This window comes from Manis pentadactyla, chromosome 6, assembly GCF_030020395.1.
Source record: "Manis pentadactyla isolate mManPen7 chromosome 6, mManPen7.hap1, whole genome shotgun sequence".
NCBI lineage: Eukaryota > Metazoa > Chordata > Mammalia > Pholidota > Manidae > Manis > Manis pentadactyla.
In genome coordinates, this window is record NC_080024.1 from 120,157,664 (window position 1) to 120,180,667 (window position 23,004).

The window sequence follows — 23,004 nt, forward strand, 5'->3', positions numbered from 1 at the left end:
ATAAACTAAGTTTTCCAGAGATCTAATTGTTGTGAAATGCATATATAAAGCAGGAGTATATCTGTATTTTAGTATTAAAATCTGTGAATTAAAAAAATATAGTGATTCTTGCCATTTGTCATTAAAAATTCTAGTTTTATGAAAATTAAAAATTCAGTTGAATAGCCCTTCATCAGTTATGACAGTTTTTCAAAATCTTTATCTGTTACAGGTTTTAGAGTTTACCTTAAAAAGTATCTTGGTGTGAGCTGGAAAAATTTCTTAACTTTGCAAACTTTTGCTATTTGTGTTTGGGAATAATAATTACAGGAATAATTGCAGCATTTTTTCAAAATGAACATTATAAGGAATTATTTACATACTGATTTGAAGCAAAATAAAGCAAATTCTTAGTAACCTAAGGGATGACTAGCCAGTTTATGGATTATTTGGTACTTATTTTTTAAAGTCCTTAAATGATTATAAAAACCCATACAAACCCATTTTTCTATGTGTTTGTTTATGATACCCAAAAAGGAAGAGTAGAGGAAGGTTGCACTTAGCCTTCTGGTTTATATTTTGAAAGACTGAAGCATGTAATAACTAGTGAATGGTAGCCTTGAGTTGTGTAGCTATATGTGGTTTTAAATTTTAGTATACTTTCTAAAAGTAGACTGGAGTGTAATTTTTGGGGGGCTATATGGCTGATGGTAATTTTCATGATTGATGCAGTCAGACTTAATTAGCCATGGAATAGAGTACACCATTGTGAACCGTTGAGAAGCGATGAATGAGCTGCCAGTTGGTATATAGGCCTGTCTTCGTGGCAGTTGGGTTCACTGTTGCTATTCTGGAGTGAAAGCATTTGAGAGGAACTGAGGAGACAGGTACAGCTGCAGGTAAGCCATAAGCTTTGGGGAAAAATGAGATGAAATCATAATGAGAATGGCTGTGGAGAACGTGGGTAATTTGCTAAAATGAGGATAATCCACATACAAGTAATTTAGTGTTTTGTACATGCAGTCCCTGGGATATTGAGAAATTTATCAAGTTCTTTGATCTTTGTGGAAGTATTACCAAATTTGAGATATATGATGACTTGATGACTACAATTAGATGACTTGTACATTTAATAAATCTCTATTAAGATTAGATTAAGTGCAGTATAATTGTTTACATTTGCGTTTTGCTTTAAAGCCTTTTAAAGTATGTTTACCTCTATTACATCACTTTAGCTTTGCAATGTCCATTTGTGAATGTTGTCTTAGTCTGTTCGGGCTGCCATAACAAACTGCTAAATTAAAGACTGGGTGGTTTAAACAAAGGAATTTATTTCTCACAGTTCTGGGGGCTGGGAAGTCCAAGGTCATGGTATTGGCCAACTTGGTTTCCTGGTGAGGGCTGTCTTCCTGGCTTGGGACTGTTGCCTTCTTGCTGTGTCCTCCCATGGTGCAGAGAGACCTCTGGTCTCTTTTCCTCTGCTTAGAAGGACATTAACACCGTTATGGGGTCCTGCTCTTCATTACCTCATCTAAATCTGGTTTCCCTCCCTAAGGCCTCACCTCCAGATACCATCACACTGTGAATTCAACATGTGCATTTAGAGGAGAGATGCATTTAGGGGAGACGCATTTAGTCGGTAACACATAGGAAAGCAAGTAGTTTCTCAATTTATAGAAGAGAATATTGGTCCCGGAGTAGTTTCAGTTAATTCTGAACATTATCTAGCTAATAAGTTTTAAGCTAGCTTAAATCACATACCCTTGTTTTTACCATTTAATGCAACAATTTAAATATACAAGTCAGAAGTCATGTCTTATTTCCTGTCCTAACTCTGTAACTCATCTCCAGGTCTCTGACTATATTTCATATTCCTGCCAAACAAATAAAGCTGCCCTTAGTTCATTGAACACACTCTGTGCTCTTCTGAGATTTCTTCTTTCTCCCTTTGAAAGTTCTAGTCATCCACCATTTCTATGAAACTTTATCTGATTTCTTTTTCCTATTTGGTTTCTTAGATGAGTTTCTATCAGTGGCGACCTGGGCTTGCATTTTTAAATTACTGTGCTTATTTATTTTTTTGTTGGTGGTTCCCTTTCTGTTTTTTAAGCAGAGCAGTTCTAGATTTTAGTTTATTTTACTGTTTGTTCCTAAATATCTCTAATACTTGTTTTCTCCCAAATGATCTCATTTATACCTGTTTTTGTTGTTGTTGTTATTCTACATGTTTTGTTTTCTAACCATATCCACCAAGTCCTAAATCTGTCTTGACTCTGTTTGTTTCCACTCTGTCATCACCTTGACTTAAACCACCATTATCTCACCTGGAGTGCTTCATGAGCTTCTTAAGACTTACCACTTCACCTTGTTTTGATAGCCACTTTGGTTTTCTTTCTTTTGTTCTCCAGACTATAGCAAAAGTGATTTTTGAAAGTGGCAGATGCCTGCCCACAGTAACAGTAAAGAAATAGTTCCAGAATGAATCAGTAGGTACTGATGTCTGCCGTCTTCCCTGTCCCTGCAGTCAAGCATTTGTGTGGTGGGAGGCTGCACTGGAATTGCACACACGGCATGTTTGGCTTTGGGTGTCAGTCCTCTTTGGCAGGTCAGTAGGCAACCCAGCTTCCCTCCTCCTACCTTCCCTCCGTTTTTTTCTTCTTAACCCTCTCAGCTCAGATACAAGTTTCTCTTCATGTTTGGCTCATTATTTAGAATCTGGTTACCTTCCTCAGAGGGATTTTAAACCGGGGTATAGGAAGTGAATTACATAGTTTTTTTTCTTTATCAGGAAATAGCAATACTGTGTTAGTTTTTGTAGAGGTACATACTACCATTTTATTAGCAGTACTTGATTTTGTTATCTTGATTCTTAGACTATCCCTTACCTTTAAAAAACATTGCCTCCTCCAGAGGGAACTGAGGTTCTGAGAACTAAGATAACTCCTTCCTTTCATTTGATCATGGAAAATTTCTAAACTGATAAAGAACAGAATAATATAACAACCCCCCATGAAACTTCACTACGAGCAATCTTGTTTCATCTAAACCTTACCTTCCCCTTTGTCCCCACCCAATTATTTTGAAAATAAAATACTTCAGTTAAATGTAGATACTTGAGTTAAAATGACTATTTCAAGGTTGCAAAGATAGCTAGTGACAGAGCCATAACTTGTATCCATGAAACAGTGTCAGTGTTGTTTGGACAATACAGCCCTTGCTAGTAGTTCAACACTGTGTTTGACGGCAGCTTGTGTTCATAAAGTAGTGACACGGATGTTCACAAGCCATGCGTTGTTTATAAAACTGCTAGTTTTAATTTGTTGAACAAGTGATCTTAATATAACAGAATAGTAAAGGGACATTAGGGTATATTGGGGTACACTGGGGAACAGTTTTGGGTATCCTGAAATGTTATTTTCATGATTTTATAATGGTACCTTTTATAGTTTTAATGTTTATGTCGTCAAATTCATGTGAATATTTTTAGTGGACATGATATTACGAAGGGCTAATTTTCTTTTTCTAGCATTTACTGCTTCTTGTTCCTTAAGGGAAACAAGCAAATAACAAACTATAGTTTCCTTTGAAGCTGGGAAACTTGCTTGGTTATCATTTTCTGAAGTTTATTGTTTATGGGGAGAAAGTGGTCACTACCTAGGGGTGAATCCTTATGTTAATTGATAGATTGTTTCCGTGATACTCTGAGGGTAGAACTGTCTTGTCTTTTGCAGTATACCTGTGGACTAGGTTGAAATTCCTCAAAAGATTTCTGAGGATTTGAAGTCTGAAACATCAACTTGGTGGTAAAGGGTTCTTCCTTCTTTCTCTAGATTGAACTTAAGTTTCAGTTTGTGGATGAAAGCAAAGAAAGTGCTACTGAGAAGTGTTCTTACTAATGAAAAAAGAAGGGGTAAAAAATGTTTAGTCTGAATTTGTACTGATTAAAGTATTTGAAATCTATTTTGAAACTGCATTGGTGCATTTGAAATAATTATTTCCTGCTGTGTTGAAATACTTTGTGAAATGCTCTGTTCTTATTTTTTGCCCCAGGGAATAATATCAAGTAAATAATAGTTGTAATTAATGTAATTATGTGCCCTGGCTCTTAATAGGCATCAAGCATGATGGAACCATGTGTGATACCTGCCGTCAGCAACCAATCATTGGTATTCGATGGAAATGTGCGGAATGTACGAATTATGACTTGTGCACAGTTTGCTATCATGGAGATAAACATCATTTGAGGCATCGCTTTTATAGAATTACTACACCAGGAAGTGAGCGGTAGGGGAAACAATTTTTTCTTCTTTTGCAATTCCTTGTTTGTATTCAATTTTTAATACTATTCAGCCTTAAAAATAGGGTTTGGAAATAGCTTCTGGCAGCTGGTTCAGTACCAGGAGGTAGCAGGTAGCAAGGCTGGGTGTGGACCAGGCTGGCCATATAGGGAGAAGAGTTCGGTGAAGATGGAGCTATGTGTATTTTTCCAAGATAATCTGGGCTGTTCTTTCTCTAGTGTAGAGACTTGGCACTACCCAGTGTTTGGAAGTGCAAGGACAGCCCAAGAGAGGCTGATTATTTTCTTCTCACTATGCATTCTGTGCTGTTAATTGCTTCCAGATGAACACTAGGGCCCATTGATTGAATCAACAGGTGTTTATTAAAACACCTATAGTAGCTACTATACTTGTGTAAATTTGAAGGTAAATAAGACACAGTGTTCTTGAGTTTAAGCGACAACTTAAGGGATTTTTTGATCAACACTGATTTATCATGTGACATTTTGGACTACATTTATAGATATGTATTAAGTGTCTTTGGAGCAAAAATAGAGGGATACTGATTGTTAATGGGTACAGTTCAGCTGATTCAGTCCTCTCATGTAGATAAGGATAGTACATAGAGGCAAGAATCTGACCAGTCTTAGGAAGCAGCAGGAGTAGGAAAAATGGATTATGAAGTCAGAGTGTTCCAGTTTAAATTCTGGTTCTGCTGTTTATTAATTGAGTAATTTTGAACAAGTTATTTATTTTTGTCTTTTGCTTTCAATTTTCAAAATTCGAGTATGATAAAGACATTCTGAAAATGAATAGAATAATGAGATAAAATTAGAAGAACAGAAGGGAAAAAACCCAAACTTTCTTGATTTTATGAATGAGAAGGATGTAGAAGAATAAGGGATAGATGGCCTTGGAGAACCAACTGGTCCAGGTAGTTAAGTGTAGGATCTTTCAGAGTCCAGAGTCTTCTCTAAGTATGCCCTACTTTGTTTAGGTCAAAGACAGTTTACATCAAATCCAGGCCACAGATATATTTTACTTGGCATATACAGTCCTCTGAATTTTTAAACAATTGCTAACCTTTTAAAATCAGGTAATTTCATGCAAAAAATGTAGGTTTATGAATTCTTGATACCTCTCCCCCTATCAGTCTGAAGTCTGTCAACAATAGGCTTGCATTTGTTCTTGGCAACAGTTGGCTGAAATAGTGGAGTACCCCCTCCATCCTTCACAAATCATGGTCTTTAGTTCACCGAAGTCCCTGCCACTCCCTGCTGTCTTCCTGAGTATGAGGTCAAGTGCCACTTGCCATTTTGTCATTGTTGTGGTGCTGTCTTTCTTAGGCTTTAACTTACATTACTTGCCAGACACTTGTAGGGATTTGAATTTGCCATCTCTAAAGTAGTGAAAGTGAAGGACCCGGAAGTAGATTGGGTTCATATGTTGATTCCATTACTGTTTGACTTTTGTGACCTTAGGTAAATTACTTTGCTCTTTGAGACTCAGTTTTCTCATTTGTAGAATGAATAATATGACAATACCTTCCTCTTAAGGAGTGTAACAGACTTTACACCTCTGTAAGTGCTTTACATATATAGTAAAACCTCAGTAAATAGTAGCCGTTATTACTCCAGCCACTACTGTCATCATCAGCTCTGTGGAATGCTATACTCCTGTAGCATGCTATTGTGATATTGACCAGAACAAAGAAAAATCTTTTGTATTTTCAAAATAACCTGTTTGTAATTTTAAGAAACAAATAACTGTTACCTATTTTTACATAAATTTGAAAATAAGTAATTTTATTTTTAGGGTTCTGTTAGAGTCTCGTAGAAAATCTAAGAAGATTACAGCCAGAGGGATCTTTGCAGGTGCCAGAGTGGTACGAGGAGTGGACTGGCAGTGGGAAGATCAGGATGGAGGAAATGGACGCAGAGGAAAGGTAAAATATTTTTAAATTAATCATGTTATTCTAGCATATGGAATGTTCAGGAAATTTTTATTACTACCATAGTTGAATTTCTTGTCCCATTTTTTTCTTATGCCAATAATAATTTTTAAAATCTTAATTTTAGTATGGAAGAAAAAGATAGTTTCAGCTCTGTTACAAGTATTGGCACTGCTTACAAAAGTCCTTGGGTAGGTTTTACCTTTGTAGCTTTAGGCTTCATATTGCCAATTTGTTGCCAGAATGCCTCTCTAAATATCCTGTTTGGGCCAATCCTCCCTAGCAGTATCATGATCTCCACTTCCTTGCTATTAAAATTTCATTTGAATTTACTTATTCTGTGTTCTCTTCCCTTAAAGGCCTATTTCGGAGTGGGTAATAGGCAGTTATTTTGTTGTCCTGCTACCCTTCTCAGGTAGTGTGTAGGGCTGTCTAGGGGTCAGTCATAGCAGTTAATCTGAAGGGGATTTTATATAGCCTGCTTAACTGGGGCGGTATAGGTAGAGATATTAGGGTGAATGGGTTGTTGGTTTTATTTATTTTAGATTTTATGTTGCTTTTGCTGATTATTCATTCACTGATTCAGACAACAAATATTAAATGTGTATACTCTATTACACTTGATGCTGGAAGTACTGAAATGAGTAACATTTCACATTTGAGACTTAGGTGTCCATCACTATCAGTCCCACTCTTCTTGAAAAAATTGTTTTTTAGTATTGAGGAATGATGGTTTTAAAGTCTGTGTCATTTGAGGAATTTTTTACAGGAACTTAAAATTTCTTGTATGACTTGGTGCTATATAGATTCTTTTGAATTAAAAAATTTTAAATGTTTTAAAAAAGTAGGTGTTTTCTAAATTCACAATATTGTTACTATATTGATTTTTAAGGTCTACTTTTAATATTTGGAAGTCAAACATGTATTTTAGTCATTATATTTTAAGTAATTTTTATTAAGGAAGCAAACTTGCTTTTTAAAAATAATGTAGTAAATACTTATTGAACATTTATTATTTGCAGGGTTGTTTCAAGCATCAGGGATATAACAATAAACAAAACACAAAGTTTTTACTGTCCTGAAACCTATATTCTAATTAGGTGAGATAGAAAAAAATGTAAATTCTGTGACTAGTGTACCCTGTGGACCAGCAGCATTAGTGTCACCTGACAGCTTGCTAGAAATGTAGTCATAGGTATTAGGTTCCATTCTTTGCAGACTCTCCAGATCAAGATCTTCATGTTAACAAGATCCCTAGGTCATTTATTGCACATTAAAGTTTGAGAAGTACTGCTCTAAAAAGAAAAGGAGAGCAGTATGAATTTGGAAACGGTGCCACTTCTAGGTGGATGGAGTGCTATGGGGACGTGCTTGGCAAGCCAGTCACAGAGAAAAGACACCCTTTTGGGGATAGGGGCTGGAACAGCCTTGCTGCCATGCACAGGTCTCGTTAAATGCAGCTTGGGCTGGATGTCAGTCCCTACTCTCCTCCTTAATGAGGCCCCTTGTGCAGTGAGCAATTCATACAACCATTATTGCAGTCTTATATCACACAGAAGAATTTATAAAATGTATGTAAAAGTTAAAAGAATAGTAATAAAATGAACACTTTTGATCCTACTATATTAAAATTATGGACTGTTACGAGTATCTTTAAAAGCCTCTGTTTACCCTTTCCCACTTGCAAGCCCCCCAAGGTAAGAAACATTTGCTGTTGTTGTTCCATTGTTTTTTTCTTTTTTGTTATATGACTTAGTGTAGTGTCCTGCATTTAGGATTTAATTTTTGGAAAACCACAAATCTAGCTATTGTAACGACAGAGCAGCACTGTGATTTTTGGATGAAAACTGCCAGAATATAAACTGAACAGAGCCTCTGGGTAACCTGCCTTGCTTCCCTGGGAGTTTACAAGAGTGTTCTGGTGTAGTCTGTGGGAGGGTCACTAGTAAGTCCTGGGAAACACAGGGCATAACACAGGACCTCAGGCAGGGCAGAAGAATGGGCCAGGTGCTGAGCATTGGGCAGAAACATGGTCAGAGGGGATGAATTACTATGTATATTTTGCTTGTCAGCTTACTGTGGTCTAAAAGTTTTAGAGTAGTAGGTCAAAGCAGAATATAGTAGGGTGAGATGAGAGACCTCAGCTGATCCAGGCGGCTGGGAATGGAGAGTGGGGGGGAGAGGGTGGGAACCTCATCATTACATAGTCCAGACAAGCCAAGTGCACTTCAGAATTTCGCCCAGGCTCACTTGGCCAGTGTATCCTTAGGTTGGTAAAATGGTACAAAATGAAAAATAAATAAAACCATCTTATAAGTGTAACTGAATGAGGGAACTTAATATACTAAATCCTCGGGGAAACATTGTTGAAGCATGTTTTGGAGATCAAGTGTGATTTTCATTGTCTGACTTTTTTTTTGTCCACTTGAATGAAGAAAGTTTTTAAGTCCCCTTTTTCCCTTCAGTGCTGCCTGCTCTATCCCAATCCCCTAGTTAACCCACACGAATAGTGTGCAGAGAATTCTTTTCGAGGTTAGAAATTCTCACCCCACCACCATCACCACATGTGTTTAGCTGTATCTCTACTGTGAGCTGTATGAGGGGCATATACCAACCCAGGCTGATGTTGCAATACTGATGCAGTCTGTGGCTCACCACATGCCAATGTGTACCCTGATTTGAATGGTGATAGCCCAGAGCTCTGTGGGGAGTGGCAGGCGCACTGGGTGTATTCTCTTGTGAGAACGGTGCCCTTTCGTGCCTTGCTCTGGCTCCCTCAGTCTGTGCTGGGCAGCTGTGCGCCGGCACTAGCCTCTGGGTCTGTTGCAGTTAGCTGTGCGCTGGGAGGAGAGTCTGTGTGGTTGCTGTGGGTCCTCCGCCGCTGCGGTGGGGCAGCGCCGGTTGGGGGGAATGAATGGAAGACTGCTTACCACCGTGAGGGGCTTCGGGGCTGGGTTACCCCCCAGGGGGTTGGGGTGCTTGAAGTTCCTCAGGATTCCAAGCCTTCTGGGCTGAGTATGCTGGGACAATTCTGTCCAGCTGTTAAGCCCCTGCCCCTTTAAGACTTTAAAAAAGCACTCGCTTTTCTTTTGTCCCAGGGGAGCCGGCTGTGGGGACCGGCTTGCGGATTTTACTTTTCCGTTCCTCTAATATCTAGTACACCATGCAATGTGTGTCTGTGCTCCTGGTGCAGATTACTAGGGCTGGTTTTTAGCAGTCCTGTGCTTCCACTCCCTCCCCGCTCTGACTCCTTTCCTCCCACCGGTGAGCTGGGGTCGGGGGAGTGCTCGGGTCACAGCTTTGTATCTTACCCTTTTCTGTGAGATGCTGAATTCTTGCAGATGTAGATGTAGCCTGGCTGTTGTACTATATCTTCTGGTCTCCCTTTTAGGCATAGTTGTATTTGTTGTATTTTCAAAAATATATATGGTTTTGGGAGGTGATTTCCGCCGTTCTACTCACACCGCCATCTTGAGCCTCTACCCTCTCCATCTGTATTAGAATCAGAAGGAATTTCTTGCTTAAGATTGCACGTTTGACTTCAGAGTATTAGAAACTGTTATTTTGTAAGGTTACATAGTGGTTGTGAAAAGTCTTAAAGCAAAGCTAGGCAGTGATGGACTGGAAGCTCAAGGTGGTAGTTACCCTCTGTTGGGAGCAGGAGGATGGATTGATGGAGAGGCACGTGGGACTGGAAAAGTACTGGCAATATGCTTTTTCTTAGGCTGGTACTCATTTTATTCTTATTCTTCAGTTTCATATATTTTATGTTTATGGTTTGTTTCTAAACTGAGAAGAATAAATGGTCTCATTAACTAACAACTTGAAATATTTCTCAAATGAATCTTAAACATAAAATCTTTTCATCTCCACAAAAACACCACAAAACAAAATGATTTCTTTATTACAGGGTGAAAATGAAAGGGTCAATATATCTTACTTGAAATAGTAGTCTGTTTTTAAAGTCATGACTTAAAAATTATATTTAACATTAGCCTGGCATTTTTAAGTAATTATGAAGGTGAGTGATTATAAGGCTCATGGTGGAGAACTGCAATATGTTACATGTGTAGCTTTCCATTCCTAGCTGTAGACTGGCTTACTTGAGGATATCTGTTCACTCCTCATTGTGTGTCATTTTTGTGCTGTTGATTCTTGGCCCTTAAGCAGTAGCAACCTCCTTATATTTTTTGTATATCAGATGAGTTTACATCAGTCTGTTGAATGTGTGGCCTAGAGATTGTGTCTGGGTTTCCATTGTAGGCATGGTGTTTTTGCTTACATGCACACAGACTGCTTTTTGGGGCAACTAAAGGATAGTGCTGGAGGAGCAAAAGCAATTTGATTTCATTGAATATTGCCATTGAGCCATGTGCATCTCAACAGACCAGAAAGCAAGTTTATCTTGAATTGTTTGGGGTACTTGGTCAAAGACTTTAAATTTTATATTGAATAATGGGTTTAAAAGAATATACTCTTTTTGAAAAGAAACCTTTAGAAATAAAGATTCTAAATTTTGTATTCAATTATGTATTTTCTGATAATCTATTACTGTAGTTGCTAAACCTCCCAATTTAAAATTTCTACCGTGGTTTTAGAAATCACTTTATAATTCTGGAAAAATGTCTCTAATTATAATCCAGTTGTATGTAAAAGTGACAATACATGTGGCAAGTATTTTTCATGATCCTGTTATACAGCATGATAGCTGAAATGATTTTTAAAATTTAAATATAATTAAAATAACTAACCTCTCTCCTTCCATTTAAAAAAATGCTTTTCTCAAAAATTCTTGTAGGTAACAGAAATCCAAGACTGGAGTGCATCAAGCCCACATAGCGCAGCTTATGTTCTCTGGGATAATGGTGCTAAGAACCTTTACAGAGTTGGCTTTGAGGGCATGGTGAGTAATAAGAACCATGAAAGGTGAAAATACTGGGTGGATGAAAAGAGGGAAATAATAGCCCATATTGTATTCTTTTATTTATTTTTCTTTTGTTGTTGCCTTTTGCCAAAATAGAGTTATCTAAATTATGAATATGCAATAGGACGAAAATCTTTTAAAGTGAGAATTTAATAAACTGCATTTTTACAATGTGTAAACTATTTAATAAATAAGATTTTGCCTTCAGTTAATTTTTGGGTAACTTATTATATATTGATCATATAGAGTGGATCCCTTATGAATGTTAAGTTGGGGGTTTATTTACTAGAAGCTATCAAAAAGGTTTGGAATGATCTGTAAGACTGCTTCTTGGCATGACACAGAGAATAGTAGTATAATGAGGTTTTTATGGTATATTTGTATTCTGTGCTTTGGTAGATGGTAAAAGTGTAAATTACAAAAGTGTAAAAGTTAAAATTATTTTTAAGGAAATTTTTTTCCCCTGTATTTTTAAAGTGTAGTGTTGATAGTTGAAAATTATTGGCTTAGAACCACATTAAATAAGAGCTTAGGAGAATGATGTTGGTTTAGTCAGTGGATTGCCCTATATGTCTGCATTTTGAGAATCATTGTTCACATGTTGACCTCAGCTATTTAATTTATATAGTATAATTAAATATTATATTAATGCCAAAATATTAATGTCTTATCTCCTTTCCTATCTTGAACACATTCCTCATTCAAAGAATTCTTTAAATTTAATTTTTTTCAGTTATTTTGTGTCCCATGTTAGGAGGGGAAAAATGCCCCACTGTCCGATTGCTTTACCATATTCCATTTACAGATAAAAGCCAGCAATGTGAATCTAAACACTTTTCTTGCCAGTTTTTATAATTGACTATAGCAGGGGTTATCAGTCTTTCACTATTATCTTCCTGCCCCCCCCCGATTTTAAATTATAGAATTTTGTAGGATTTGACTGGTTAGTAACTTGCTTCACATGAAGCCTTATGTGGCATATATGCATAAAGAGTAGTATATCTATAGATTGAGCCCCTTTTTGATGGCTGAGTAGTACTCCTTTGTATGGTTATTCCATGATTTATTTAATGAGATTTCTGTTGATGATCTGAGTTGGTTTTTGTTTTTCATTGTTCCAAGCAGTGTCTCAGTAAGCATCCTTATGTGTATGTCCTTGCACATTTGTAAGTGTATTTCCATAGGATAGATTCCTAGAAATGGAATTGTGAGGTTAAAGTATCACATTACAACAATTTGACCCCTGTGTCTCTTTGGGTAGCATTGAGCTAAATGTGATTCTCCAGTGGCAGAGTAAAAGGGAGTTGGGTCCTGTGTGTGTTTCTGTGTGTATTGTGTATATGTGTATAAAAGAGCTCCTCTCTTTAATAGATCAGTATATACTGATTACCTACTGTATATATGTCAGGTGCTATTAGGCCCTTTCAAGTAAATCTGTAGATTTTCACAGAAACTCCCATGGTTGCTTTTCTAAGTTCACATTTTCTCTACTTTTCATCATACCACAGCTGCCTCCCCACTCAGATGATTAAATAGTACATTTGTTTTCTTATAAAATTTATTTTCTTTATTATTTTATTGTATCATTGATATGTAATCTTATGAAGGTTTCACATGAACAACACTGTGGCTTCAACATTTGCCCATATTACCAAGTCCTCATGTGCCCTGCCCGCCCCAACCAGAGTCACTGTCTGTCAGTGTAGTAAGATGCTATCGAGTCATTACTTGTCTTCTCCGAGCTGTACTGCCTTCCCCATGACCTATCTATATTGTGATTGCAAATTATAGTGCCCCTTAATCCTCTTCTCCCTCCCCACCCACCCTCCCCAAGCTCTCTTCTTTGGCAACCACGTGTCCCTTCTCAGAGTCAGTGAGTGCTATTTTATTCCTTCAGTTTTGCTTTGTTTTTGTACTCCACAAATTAATGAAATCATTTGGTGCTTGTCTTTCTCCTCCTGGCTTACTTCATTGAGGTAACACTCTGGCTTCATCCACATTGTTACAGATGGTAGATTTGTTTTCCCTCTTATGGCTGAATAATATTCCACTGTGTACATGTACCACATCTTCTTTATCAATTCATCGATTAAGGGACACTTAGGTTATTTCCATATCTTGGCTGTTGTAAATAGTGCTGCGATAAACATAGGGGTGCATATGTCTTCTTGAATCTGGGATCTTATTTTCTTTGGGTAAATTCCTAGGAGTGGAATTCCTGGGTCAAATGTTATTTCTGTTTTTAGTTTTTTGAGGAAATCTGTATTGCTTTCCACAATGGTTGAACTAATTTACATTCCCATGAACACTGTAGGAGGGTTCCCCTTTCTCCTCATCCTCGCCAGGCATTTGTTGTTTCTTGTCTTCTGGATGTTGGCTATCCTAACTGGTGTGAGGTGATATCTCATTGTAGTTTTAATTTGCATTTCTCTTATGATAAGCGAGGTGGAGAATCTTTTCATGTGTCTGTTGGCCATTCGAATTTCTTCTTTGGAGAAGTGTCTGTTCAGGTCCTCTGCCCATTTTTTAATTGGGTTATTTGCTTTTTGGTTGTTGAAGCATGTGAGTTTTTCATATATTTTGGATTCCAACCCCTTACAAGATAAGTCATTTATGAAAATATTCTCCCATACTGTAGGATGCCTTTTTGTTCTGCTGATGGTGTTCTTTGCTGTGCAGAACCTTTTTAGTTTGATGAAGTCCCACTTGTTCATTTTTGGTTTTGTTTCCCTTGCCTGAGGAGATGTGTTAATGAAAAAGTTGCTCATGTTTATATTCAAGAGATTTTTGCCTATGTTTTCTTCTATGAGTATTATGGTTTCATGACTGACATTCAGGTCTTTTTTGTATATGGAGTTAGACAATAATCTCACTGTCTTACATGTAGCTGTCTAGTTTTGCCAACACCAGCTGTTGAAGAGGCTGTCATTTCCCCATTGTATATCCATGGCTCCTTTATTGTATATTAATTGGCCATATATGTGTGGGTTTATATTTGGGCTCTTTATTCGGTTCCATTGATCTATGGGTCTGTTCTTGTGCCAGTACCAAATTGTCTTAATCACTATAGTTTTGTAGTTGAGCTCACAGTTGCGGAGCATAATTCCCCCAACTTTATTCTTCCTTCTCAGAATTGCTTTGGCTATTCAGGGTCTTTTGTGGTTCCATATGAATTTTAGAACTATTGTTCTAGTTCATTGAAGAATGCTTTTGGTATTTTGATGGGGATTGCATTGAATCTGTAGATTGCTTTAGGCAGGATGGCCATTTTGACAATATTAAGTCTTCCTATCCATGAGCATGGGATGTATTTCCATTTATTGGTCTCTTCTTTAATTTCTCTCATGAGTGTCTTGTAGTTTTCAGAGTATAGTTCTTTTACCTCTTTGGTTAGGTTTATTCCTAGGTATTTTATTCTTTTTGATGTAATTGTAAATGGAGTTGTTTTTCTGATTTCTCTTTCTGCTAATTCATTGTTAGTATATTAGGAATGCAACAGATTTCTGTGTATTAATTTTGTATCCTGCAACTTTGCTGAATTCAGTTATTCTAATAGTTTCTTGGTGGAGTCTTTAGGGTTTTCTATGTATAATGTCATCTGCAAACAGTGACAGTTTAACTTCCTCCTTACTAATCTGGATGCTTTTTATTTATTTGTACTGTCTGATTGCTGTGACTGGGACCTCCAGTACTATATTAAGTAAAAGTGGTGAGAGTGGGCATCCTTGTCTTATTCTCAATCTTAAAGGAAAAGGTTTAAGCTTTTCACTGTTAAGTATGATGTTGGCTGTGCGTTTGTTGTATATGGCCTTTATTATGTTGAGGTACTTGCCCTCTGTACCCATTTTGTTGAGCGTTATTGTGAATAGGTGTTGAATTTTGTCAAATGCTTTTTCAGCATCTATGGAGATGATCCCGTGGTTTTTGTCCTTTTTGTTGATGTGTATGATGTTGATTGATTTTCAAATATTGTACCATCCTTGCATCCTGGGATATATCTGACTTGGTCATGGTGAATGATCTTTTTGATGTATTTTTGAATTTGGTTTGGTAATATTTTGTTGAGTATTTTTGCATCTATGTTCATTAGGGGTATTGGTCTGTAGTTTTCTTTCTTTTTTGTGGTGTCTTTGCCTGGTTTTGGTATTAGAGTGATGCTGGTCTCATAGAATGAGCTCGCAAGTATTCTGTCCTCTTCTACTTTTTGGAATACTTTAAGGAGGATGGGTATTAGCTCTTCTCTAATATTTTGATAAAATTCAATGGTGAGGCCATCTGGTCCCGTGTTTTTGTTCTTAGGTAGTTTTTTTACTATAATTTCGATTTCATTTATGGTAGTTGATCAATTCAGATCATCTGTTTCTTCCTTGGTCAACCTTGGAAGGTTGTCCATTTCGTCTAGGTTTTTCAGTTTGTTGGCATATGATTTTCCATAGTATTCTCTAATAATTCTTCAAATTTCTGTAGTGTCTGCAGTGGTGGGGACGCAGATGAGTGGGACCAGTGCCTACCAGGAGGAAAGAGCACCAGGGGCTAAGCTGTGAACACAGCTCCCCAGCTGGCCCAGAATAGGACCGAGCAGGCTGGGGGTTCTGCCTGTTTACCTGGGAATAAAGTTTGGTTTCACTGCCGGCTGGCAGACCTCAGGCCTGTCAGGAATCTCCCGGCTGTGTTGCCAGTGAGGGGGATGGAGCCTCTGAAGCTTTTGAGGGCTCCCAACCTGTTGGGCTGAGGGCAGGCTGGCAATTTGTTGTCCTCCTGACCTTCTAAACAGAGAGCATAGTGCAGTACTTGCCCATCTGGCGCCCCTCTCATTCTGGGAAGTCTTTCAACCTGCCTGCTCTATTTTCTTTCTCAGGAGGGCCTGTAGAGCATGCCTCTTCTCCACAGGTGGCTGGGATCTCAGCCTCCCTGAGTGTTCTGCCCATGTCTGTTGTCCAACCCCACCAATTACCAGGGCACTGTGGAATGTGGGCCCATGTTCCCAGAGTAGATCTCCAGGGCCATGTGTTCAGGGTCCTGGGCTTCTGCTCCCTCCACAATCCATTTCTCTTCCTCCCGCCTGTGCTCTGGGGTTGGGGGAGGGCTTCAGTCCCACCAGATCACGGCTTTGACACTTACCCTTTTCTGTAGGATCTTCTCTTCTTCTCCACATGTAGGCGGTCAGTTCTGCAGTTTTTAGGTTAATTTCGGGCCTAGCTGTATTTGCTGTATTTTCATGTTCCATGTGATTTTGGGAGGTGGTTTTTGCCTTACATTCCTACAGTGCCATCTTTTTTTTTCCTACCCTCAACACAGTTTTTATATGTTGAGGTCCTTTTTTTTAAAGCATGTGTTTTTGAAAATATTATAATTGTAAAGGTCTGAGCATTTTAATTTTGAACTTAAAAGACAAGATAAAGTAAATAAAGTGTGACCTACCTGAAAATCAGGTTTATAATATTTAATGGATGCTTTGAAAGCAGTGTTCAGTGTGACTGTTAACCCAGAGCTACTCTTGACTTCTGCTTTTCAATGAATGAACATTTTTGCCTGTTTTAGGTATTGAGCTATACTTGAAGTTTTCAAGAGTGATTTTTCTTCTTTTCTTAGTCTGATCTGAAGTGTGTCCAGGACGCCAAAGGAGGTTCTTTTTACAGAGATCATTGTCCTGTGCTAGGTGAGTTAGCAAACTAGAGAAAATTAGTAAAAATCTGAAAAATGTTTAAAATGGAGTTTAAAAAATTAGTTACTGTTAAAGTTACTTAAAGAGATATCTTCTTGATTATAGTTTGTTTTTAAAATATTTGTTCTTTTTTTAATGACTTACTTAGACTCTGAAAGAGTTGTCAGGTCTTGAGAATTGATATGCCATTTATATATCATAATATATTAAAAACTTTTGTCTTTTAGTTATAAACTTATGTTGTTGAAAAAATTTTGTTATTTATTAGATTGTCACTGTTATATCTCTGTTGCTATTGATAATAGGTTCTGACAATTTATGCTTTTTAAATTCCTTGGAATTTCTGTAAAATGACCTTACTACAAGAATAGCTCAAAGACTAAGGTAATATAATAAGTATAATTTAATGTACCAAAGATGAAGAACACTGAACTGCCTTCATTTTATAGATTCTTTATTGTTGCCAAAGTGAACATTCTTCTAAGAAACTCTTTGGTCTCTGTAGGCATTCTTTCTCATGTGAACCCTGTGTTCTTCTTTCCGAATCATTGGGCTTGCCTTTTTGCCAAAAAGTGCTGTTTTCTTGCAGTATACCTTAATTTATTTTTAAAAAAGGGGGAAAGTGTAAGAAATTATTAATATTTTTGATGAGATCATCCATTTCTCTTGCTTTCAGAAATTTTCTTGTACTGTGTCTTGCCTTCACAAGAAGTGCAGAATCAACATACACATTTTAGGTCTCTCAACATAGTGTTTTATTGTTGACGTAAATAATTATTCCTGGAGTAGCTTTGAAAATAACTGGACTTCGAAATATTTAAAAATACTTAATAGGCAAAAATTACAGCAACCATTTGCTAAAAAGTAGTGCTAATAAGCACTTCTGAGAAAAATTTAATTCCAGGGTTTGCCTTCATATTCTCTAGTGTCGGTAACCCTCTAATTGTTGTTTTTGCAGTGATAGTCAACAAGTCATCCAGGTAGAAAAGTGATACTTTCAATACCTAAAACTTTGTGCTTTGATAGAGGATTGCGTAGTCTTTTGCAGATTCTACTCCTGTTCAGTTGTTGTTACAAATCATCATATTATTTCAGTTTTTGAGCTTGATGTCTATTTTCTTTCTTTTTTTTAAAGCTCTCTAATTTTAGAATCTTACAGCATATTCTCAAAACATTTTTGATGGTAACTAAAACTAAAATATATAGAGCTTGTTCTTGTTTAAAAATACTGCAGTTGCATGTTGCTGTGATTATCCTTTTCGTCTGTCAACAGGTGAGCAGAATGGCAACAGGAATCCAGGTGGACTGCAGATTGGTGACCTGGTAAATATAGATCTTGACCTAGAAATTGTACAGTCTTTGCAGCACGGTCATGGAGGATGGACTGATGGCATGTTTGAGACTTTAACTACTACTGGAACTGTTTGTGGCATTGATGAAGATCATGACATTGTAGTACAATATCCAAGTGGCAATAGGTTGGTGATATTTATTATTTTTCATTAGTGGCAATTAAGTTACTGTGTAGAAGAAAGAGCCTTAAAGAAAGCAAATAATCTGATATAACCAGTGACTCCTTAAAGCAAGCTCTAAGATCATAGATAAAAATCCAGAATATGTTGATATGGTGGAAGGAAACAAATGGTAAGAGTGTGTGTGTGTGTATTGTGTGTATGTGAATTTTTATATAAATACATTTGTGATCCAGTCTTCTCTTTTTCCCTTTAGGGAGCAGAATTACATCAGTGGTGGCTCCAAATATAGCTAAAAAGTTCTGTGTTCATAATGGACCATATCAATCTGGCCCATATCTCCAGGGTCATCTTTTGGTAACATAGCTTTCCCACAGATAGCTACACACAAATTCTTATCAGCAAAATACAGTTGCATGCATTTCCTCACTCTGTACCTTTTTGTACATACAACTCTGTCCGTGAAGAATACCTTTCCTTCTTTTCTCTCCCTTTTCCTCTGGATCAAACTCCTGCATTCTACAAATATTGAGCTTATATATCCTTTGGGAATTTCTGCTCCTTTTTTTACCCTCCCTGGAATAGGCATAGGCTATTCATCTGTTTAGTCTCCTTTTATCTTTTTATCTATTAAAGTGGTTATTTATTTTTATGTCTAGGCTGCAAGTTTCTTGGAGACTGGGCTGTTACTTATTTGTCCCTAAGAACCATAATATATCCAATTTGTTAGTATGTTTACAATTTTTAAGAAAAAGCAGTCATTAAATAAAATATTTGTCAAAGCTTTATCACTGACATATGCATAAAGAGACTCTGAGGTTCTTTAAGGGAGGGATTTTATGTAGAACAAGAAAAAAATTAACATTAAGTTGCTTACCAAAGTATAGAATTAGCTCTAACTGCATTAAAATCATAAGGATTTGATACATGTGATCATATCCAGAGATGCAGAAAAAGCAATTTGACAAAATCCACCCTTTTGTGATAAAAACACTAAATAAGCAAGGAGCTGAAGGGAAGTTCTTCATTTTAATAAAGGGCATCTGTTAAAAACCCAAAGCTAACATCATTTTCAATGAGAAGAATGAATACTTTTCCTCTAAGATCAGGAATAAAACATGAATGTCTTCTCTCCCCACTTCTATTCAGCATGGTCCTAGAGGGTCTAGCTAGGGCACTTAGGCAAGAAAAAGATAAAATGAAGAAGTAAGAGAAAGGGAGAAGTCCACCCATCTCTATTCACGGGTGACATGGTCTCGTGTATAGAAAAACCTTAAGAATCCCACATAAAAACTAGTAGAACTAATAAGTGCAGCAGAATTGCCAGATACAAGATCAATATAGAAAAATAAATTGTATTTCTGTATATTACCAATGAACAATCTGAAAACGAAATTAAGAACAATTCCATTTACAGTTGCATTACAAAGAATAAATGCTTAAGAATAAATTGCCCAAAAACGCAAGATTTGTACACTAAAAACTATAAAACATTGTTGAAGGAAATTAAAGAAGGATGAAATCAGTGGAAAGACATCTAATGTTTATGGATCAGGAGGTCTAATATTGTTTAGATGGCGTATTACTTTCCTAGAGTTGCCATAACAAATTACCACAAACTGGGTTGCTTAAAACAACAGAAATTCTTTCACAATTCTTGATGCTAGAAGTCCAAAGTCAAGGTGTTGGTAAGATTGGTTCCTTTTGGAGGCCCTTAGGCTGAATCTGTTCAATGCCTGTCTCCTAGCTTCTGGTGGTTGCTGTTATTCCTTGGTGTTCATTGCTTGTAGATACATTACTCATTTCTCTGCCTCTGTCTTCACATTGCCTTTTATCCTGTAAGATTGTGTATCCCTGTGTCTTCTCATGAACTTCCATTGTTTTTTTTCTGGGTACAGATTTTGTTTTCAAATGCATTCAAATCATTCTCTGATCACAATCAAATTCAGAGAGTTATAAGGAGATTATTTGAGACAGAGAGCCACATACTGCTCTGGTGCACTATTTTATTTTTGTCAAGACAACGTTTGTAGCTTCACCATCCAGGAGGAAAGAACACCGAGGAGATACAGAATGAAGTTAATTGAGCTCATGGAAATTCTAAAATCTTTAACATAGAAAATGATCAAAAGCTGATTTCACATAACCTTTTTATAAAGACACTGGTCATTGCCGGAGTCCAGCTCCAGCTGAGGTGTGTGTGGGTCACGAAGGAAAGGACAGCGTCGGTGAGTGAGGAAATGAGTGAGAAGACGAAACACCTGATCAAGGTTGTAACATCTCACTCGCCGACGCTGTCCTTCGTGACCGACACCTTGGCTGGAGCCGGAGTCTAGCTCCAGCTGGGGGGTGTGAAGCCCAAAAAGGGTGAGACGGAGTTGGTGCTTGGAGAGACCACCTCCATCTGACTCTCTGTCCTGTCTCTCCATGCACTGACTCCGTCTCATCCTTTTGGGCTTCACACCCCCCTGCTGGAGCTGGACTCCGGCAGGTCATTGGATTTATGGCCCACCCTAATCCAGCGTGACCTCATTTTAACTTGATCACATCTGCCAAGGCCCTATTTTTAAATATGGTCACATTCAGAGGTGTCAGGGATTAGGATTTAAACACATCTTTTTGAGGGATATGTTGAACCATAATTCAACCTATAACAGATGATAGTATTTCCCAAACTAATTAACATATTCAGTGCAATTCCTATAAATACCCTAGTGCTCTTTTTCAAAAGTTAGCAAACTGATCCTCAAATTTGTGTGGAAATTGAAGGGACCTAGAATAGCCAAAACAGTTTGAAAAAGAAGAACAAAATTGCACAAACTCACAACCTCCCAATTTCAAAATTTATATAAAGTTATAGTAATTAGAATAATTTACCATAAAGCTACAGTAATCAAAACAATTTACCATAAAGCTACAGTTTTCAGAGCAGTGTATTGCTCACATAAGTATAGACATTAAGATTAAATAGGATTCAAAGTCCAGGAATAAGCCCTTGTATTTAAGGTCAGTTGATTGTTGACAAGGGTCCTACACAGTTCATTGGAGATATTTTCAACAAAAATGGTGTTGACAGAATATATAAATACTAAATCATTATGTTGTATTCCTCAAATAAATATGCTGTATGCCAATTATACCTCCATTTAGTAGATAAAGCTACTATTAAATCAAAACAAATAGTGCTGAGTCAACTGGATATCAACATGCAAAAGAATGAAACCGTACCCCTGCTACACACCATATACAAATATTAAGTCAAAATTGATCACAGACCTAAATATAAGACCTTAAAGCTATAAAACTTTTAAAATAATAAAACATAGGTGTCAATATCTGTGATGTTGGATTAGAGGGTAGGTTCTTAGATATGACCCCCTACCCCTACCCCAAGCAGAAACAACCAAAGAAAAAGTGAGTAAATCAGGCTTCATAAAAATTTAAAACTTTGATGTTTCAATGGAAAAATATCAAAGTGAGAAAACCATGCAATGGGAGAAAATATTTGCAAATTATATGCTGATTAGGGACTTGTATCTGGAATATATAAAGAATTTCTGCAATTCAACAATAAAAGACAAGTAATCCAATTGAAAAATAGGCATAGGATTTGAATATATATTTTTCCAAAGGAGATAATAGTGATGGCCAATTATAATGCTCATTGTATTAATATTCTAGGGCTACCATAACAAAATACAAAGAGTAGGTGGCTTAAACAATAGAAATTAATTTTCTTAAAAGTTCTGGGGGCTGGATGTCCAAGATCAGGGTGTCATCAAGGTTGGCTTCTGGTGAGACCTGTTCCTGGTTTATTGACATCTGCCTTCTCACTATGTTCTCACATGGCCTTTCTCTTTTATATGCTCAGAAAATGATAGACATCTCCCATGTCTCTTCCTCTTCTTGGGAGGATACCAATTCTGTCAGCATGTAGTGCTCTACTTTTATGACCTCATTTAACCTTAATTACCTCCTTAAAGGTCCTCTAAATTCTGTCATGGTAGGAGAACTTAAGGGAATTTTGGAGGAACACAACACCATGGAAAGATGTTCAATGTTATTAGGGAAATACAATTCAAAACTACAATAGATACCACTTCACATATTAGAATGTGAAGGCTAGAGTAAGTCAGATAATTATGAGTGTTGATGAGGATGTGGAGAAATTAGAAGTAAACCCTCATACACTGATAGTAGGAGTGTGAAGTGGTTTAGATGCTTTGGAAAACAGTGTGGTCATTTTTTAAAATGTTAAAAGGTAGAGGTACCATATGATCCAGCAGGTCCACACCTAGGTTATATCCAGGAGAATTGAGAACACGTGTGCATCCAAAAACATGTACTTGAATTTTTGTAGAGTCAGTGTTCATGATATCCAAGACATGAAAATAACCCAAATGTTTATCAGCTGGTGAACAGGTAGATAAAAAATGTGATCTGTCTACACAATGGAGTGTTATTTGGCCATAAAAAGGAATGGAGTACTGACATAAGTTGCAACATAGATATATCTTGAAAACATTATGTTGTTTGAAAGAAGACATTCACAAAAGATCACATATGTGATTTTATTTATGTAAAATGTCCAGAATAAGCAAATCCATAAGAACAGAAAGTATATTACTTGTTAGAGGCTGGGGAGAGGGGTGAATGTGGAGTGACTGCAAATTGTTTTGTGGTATCTTCCCGCGGGGATGAAAATGAACTTGGGTGGTGGTGTTTTGTTGTCAATG

The 23,004-nt window shown here is 37.1% G+C and overlaps 1 protein-coding gene across 1 annotated transcript in view; it reads left to right on the forward strand.

The window, feature by feature from the left end:
* MIB1 (MIB E3 ubiquitin protein ligase 1) overlaps positions 1–23,004 on the forward strand; it is a 120,377-nt gene that overhangs the window by 14,315 nt on the left and 83,058 nt on the right. The window contains exons 2-6 of the mRNA XM_036905783.2: positions 4,092–4,263; positions 6,072–6,201; positions 11,006–11,110; positions 16,724–16,790; positions 18,070–18,274. Of these exons, the coding sequence (XP_036761678.1) occupies positions 4,092–4,263; positions 6,072–6,201; positions 11,006–11,110; positions 16,724–16,790; positions 18,070–18,274 (679 nt within the window). The remainder of the gene's footprint in view (positions 1–4,091; positions 4,264–6,071; positions 6,202–11,005; positions 11,111–16,723; positions 16,791–18,069; positions 18,275–23,004) is intronic.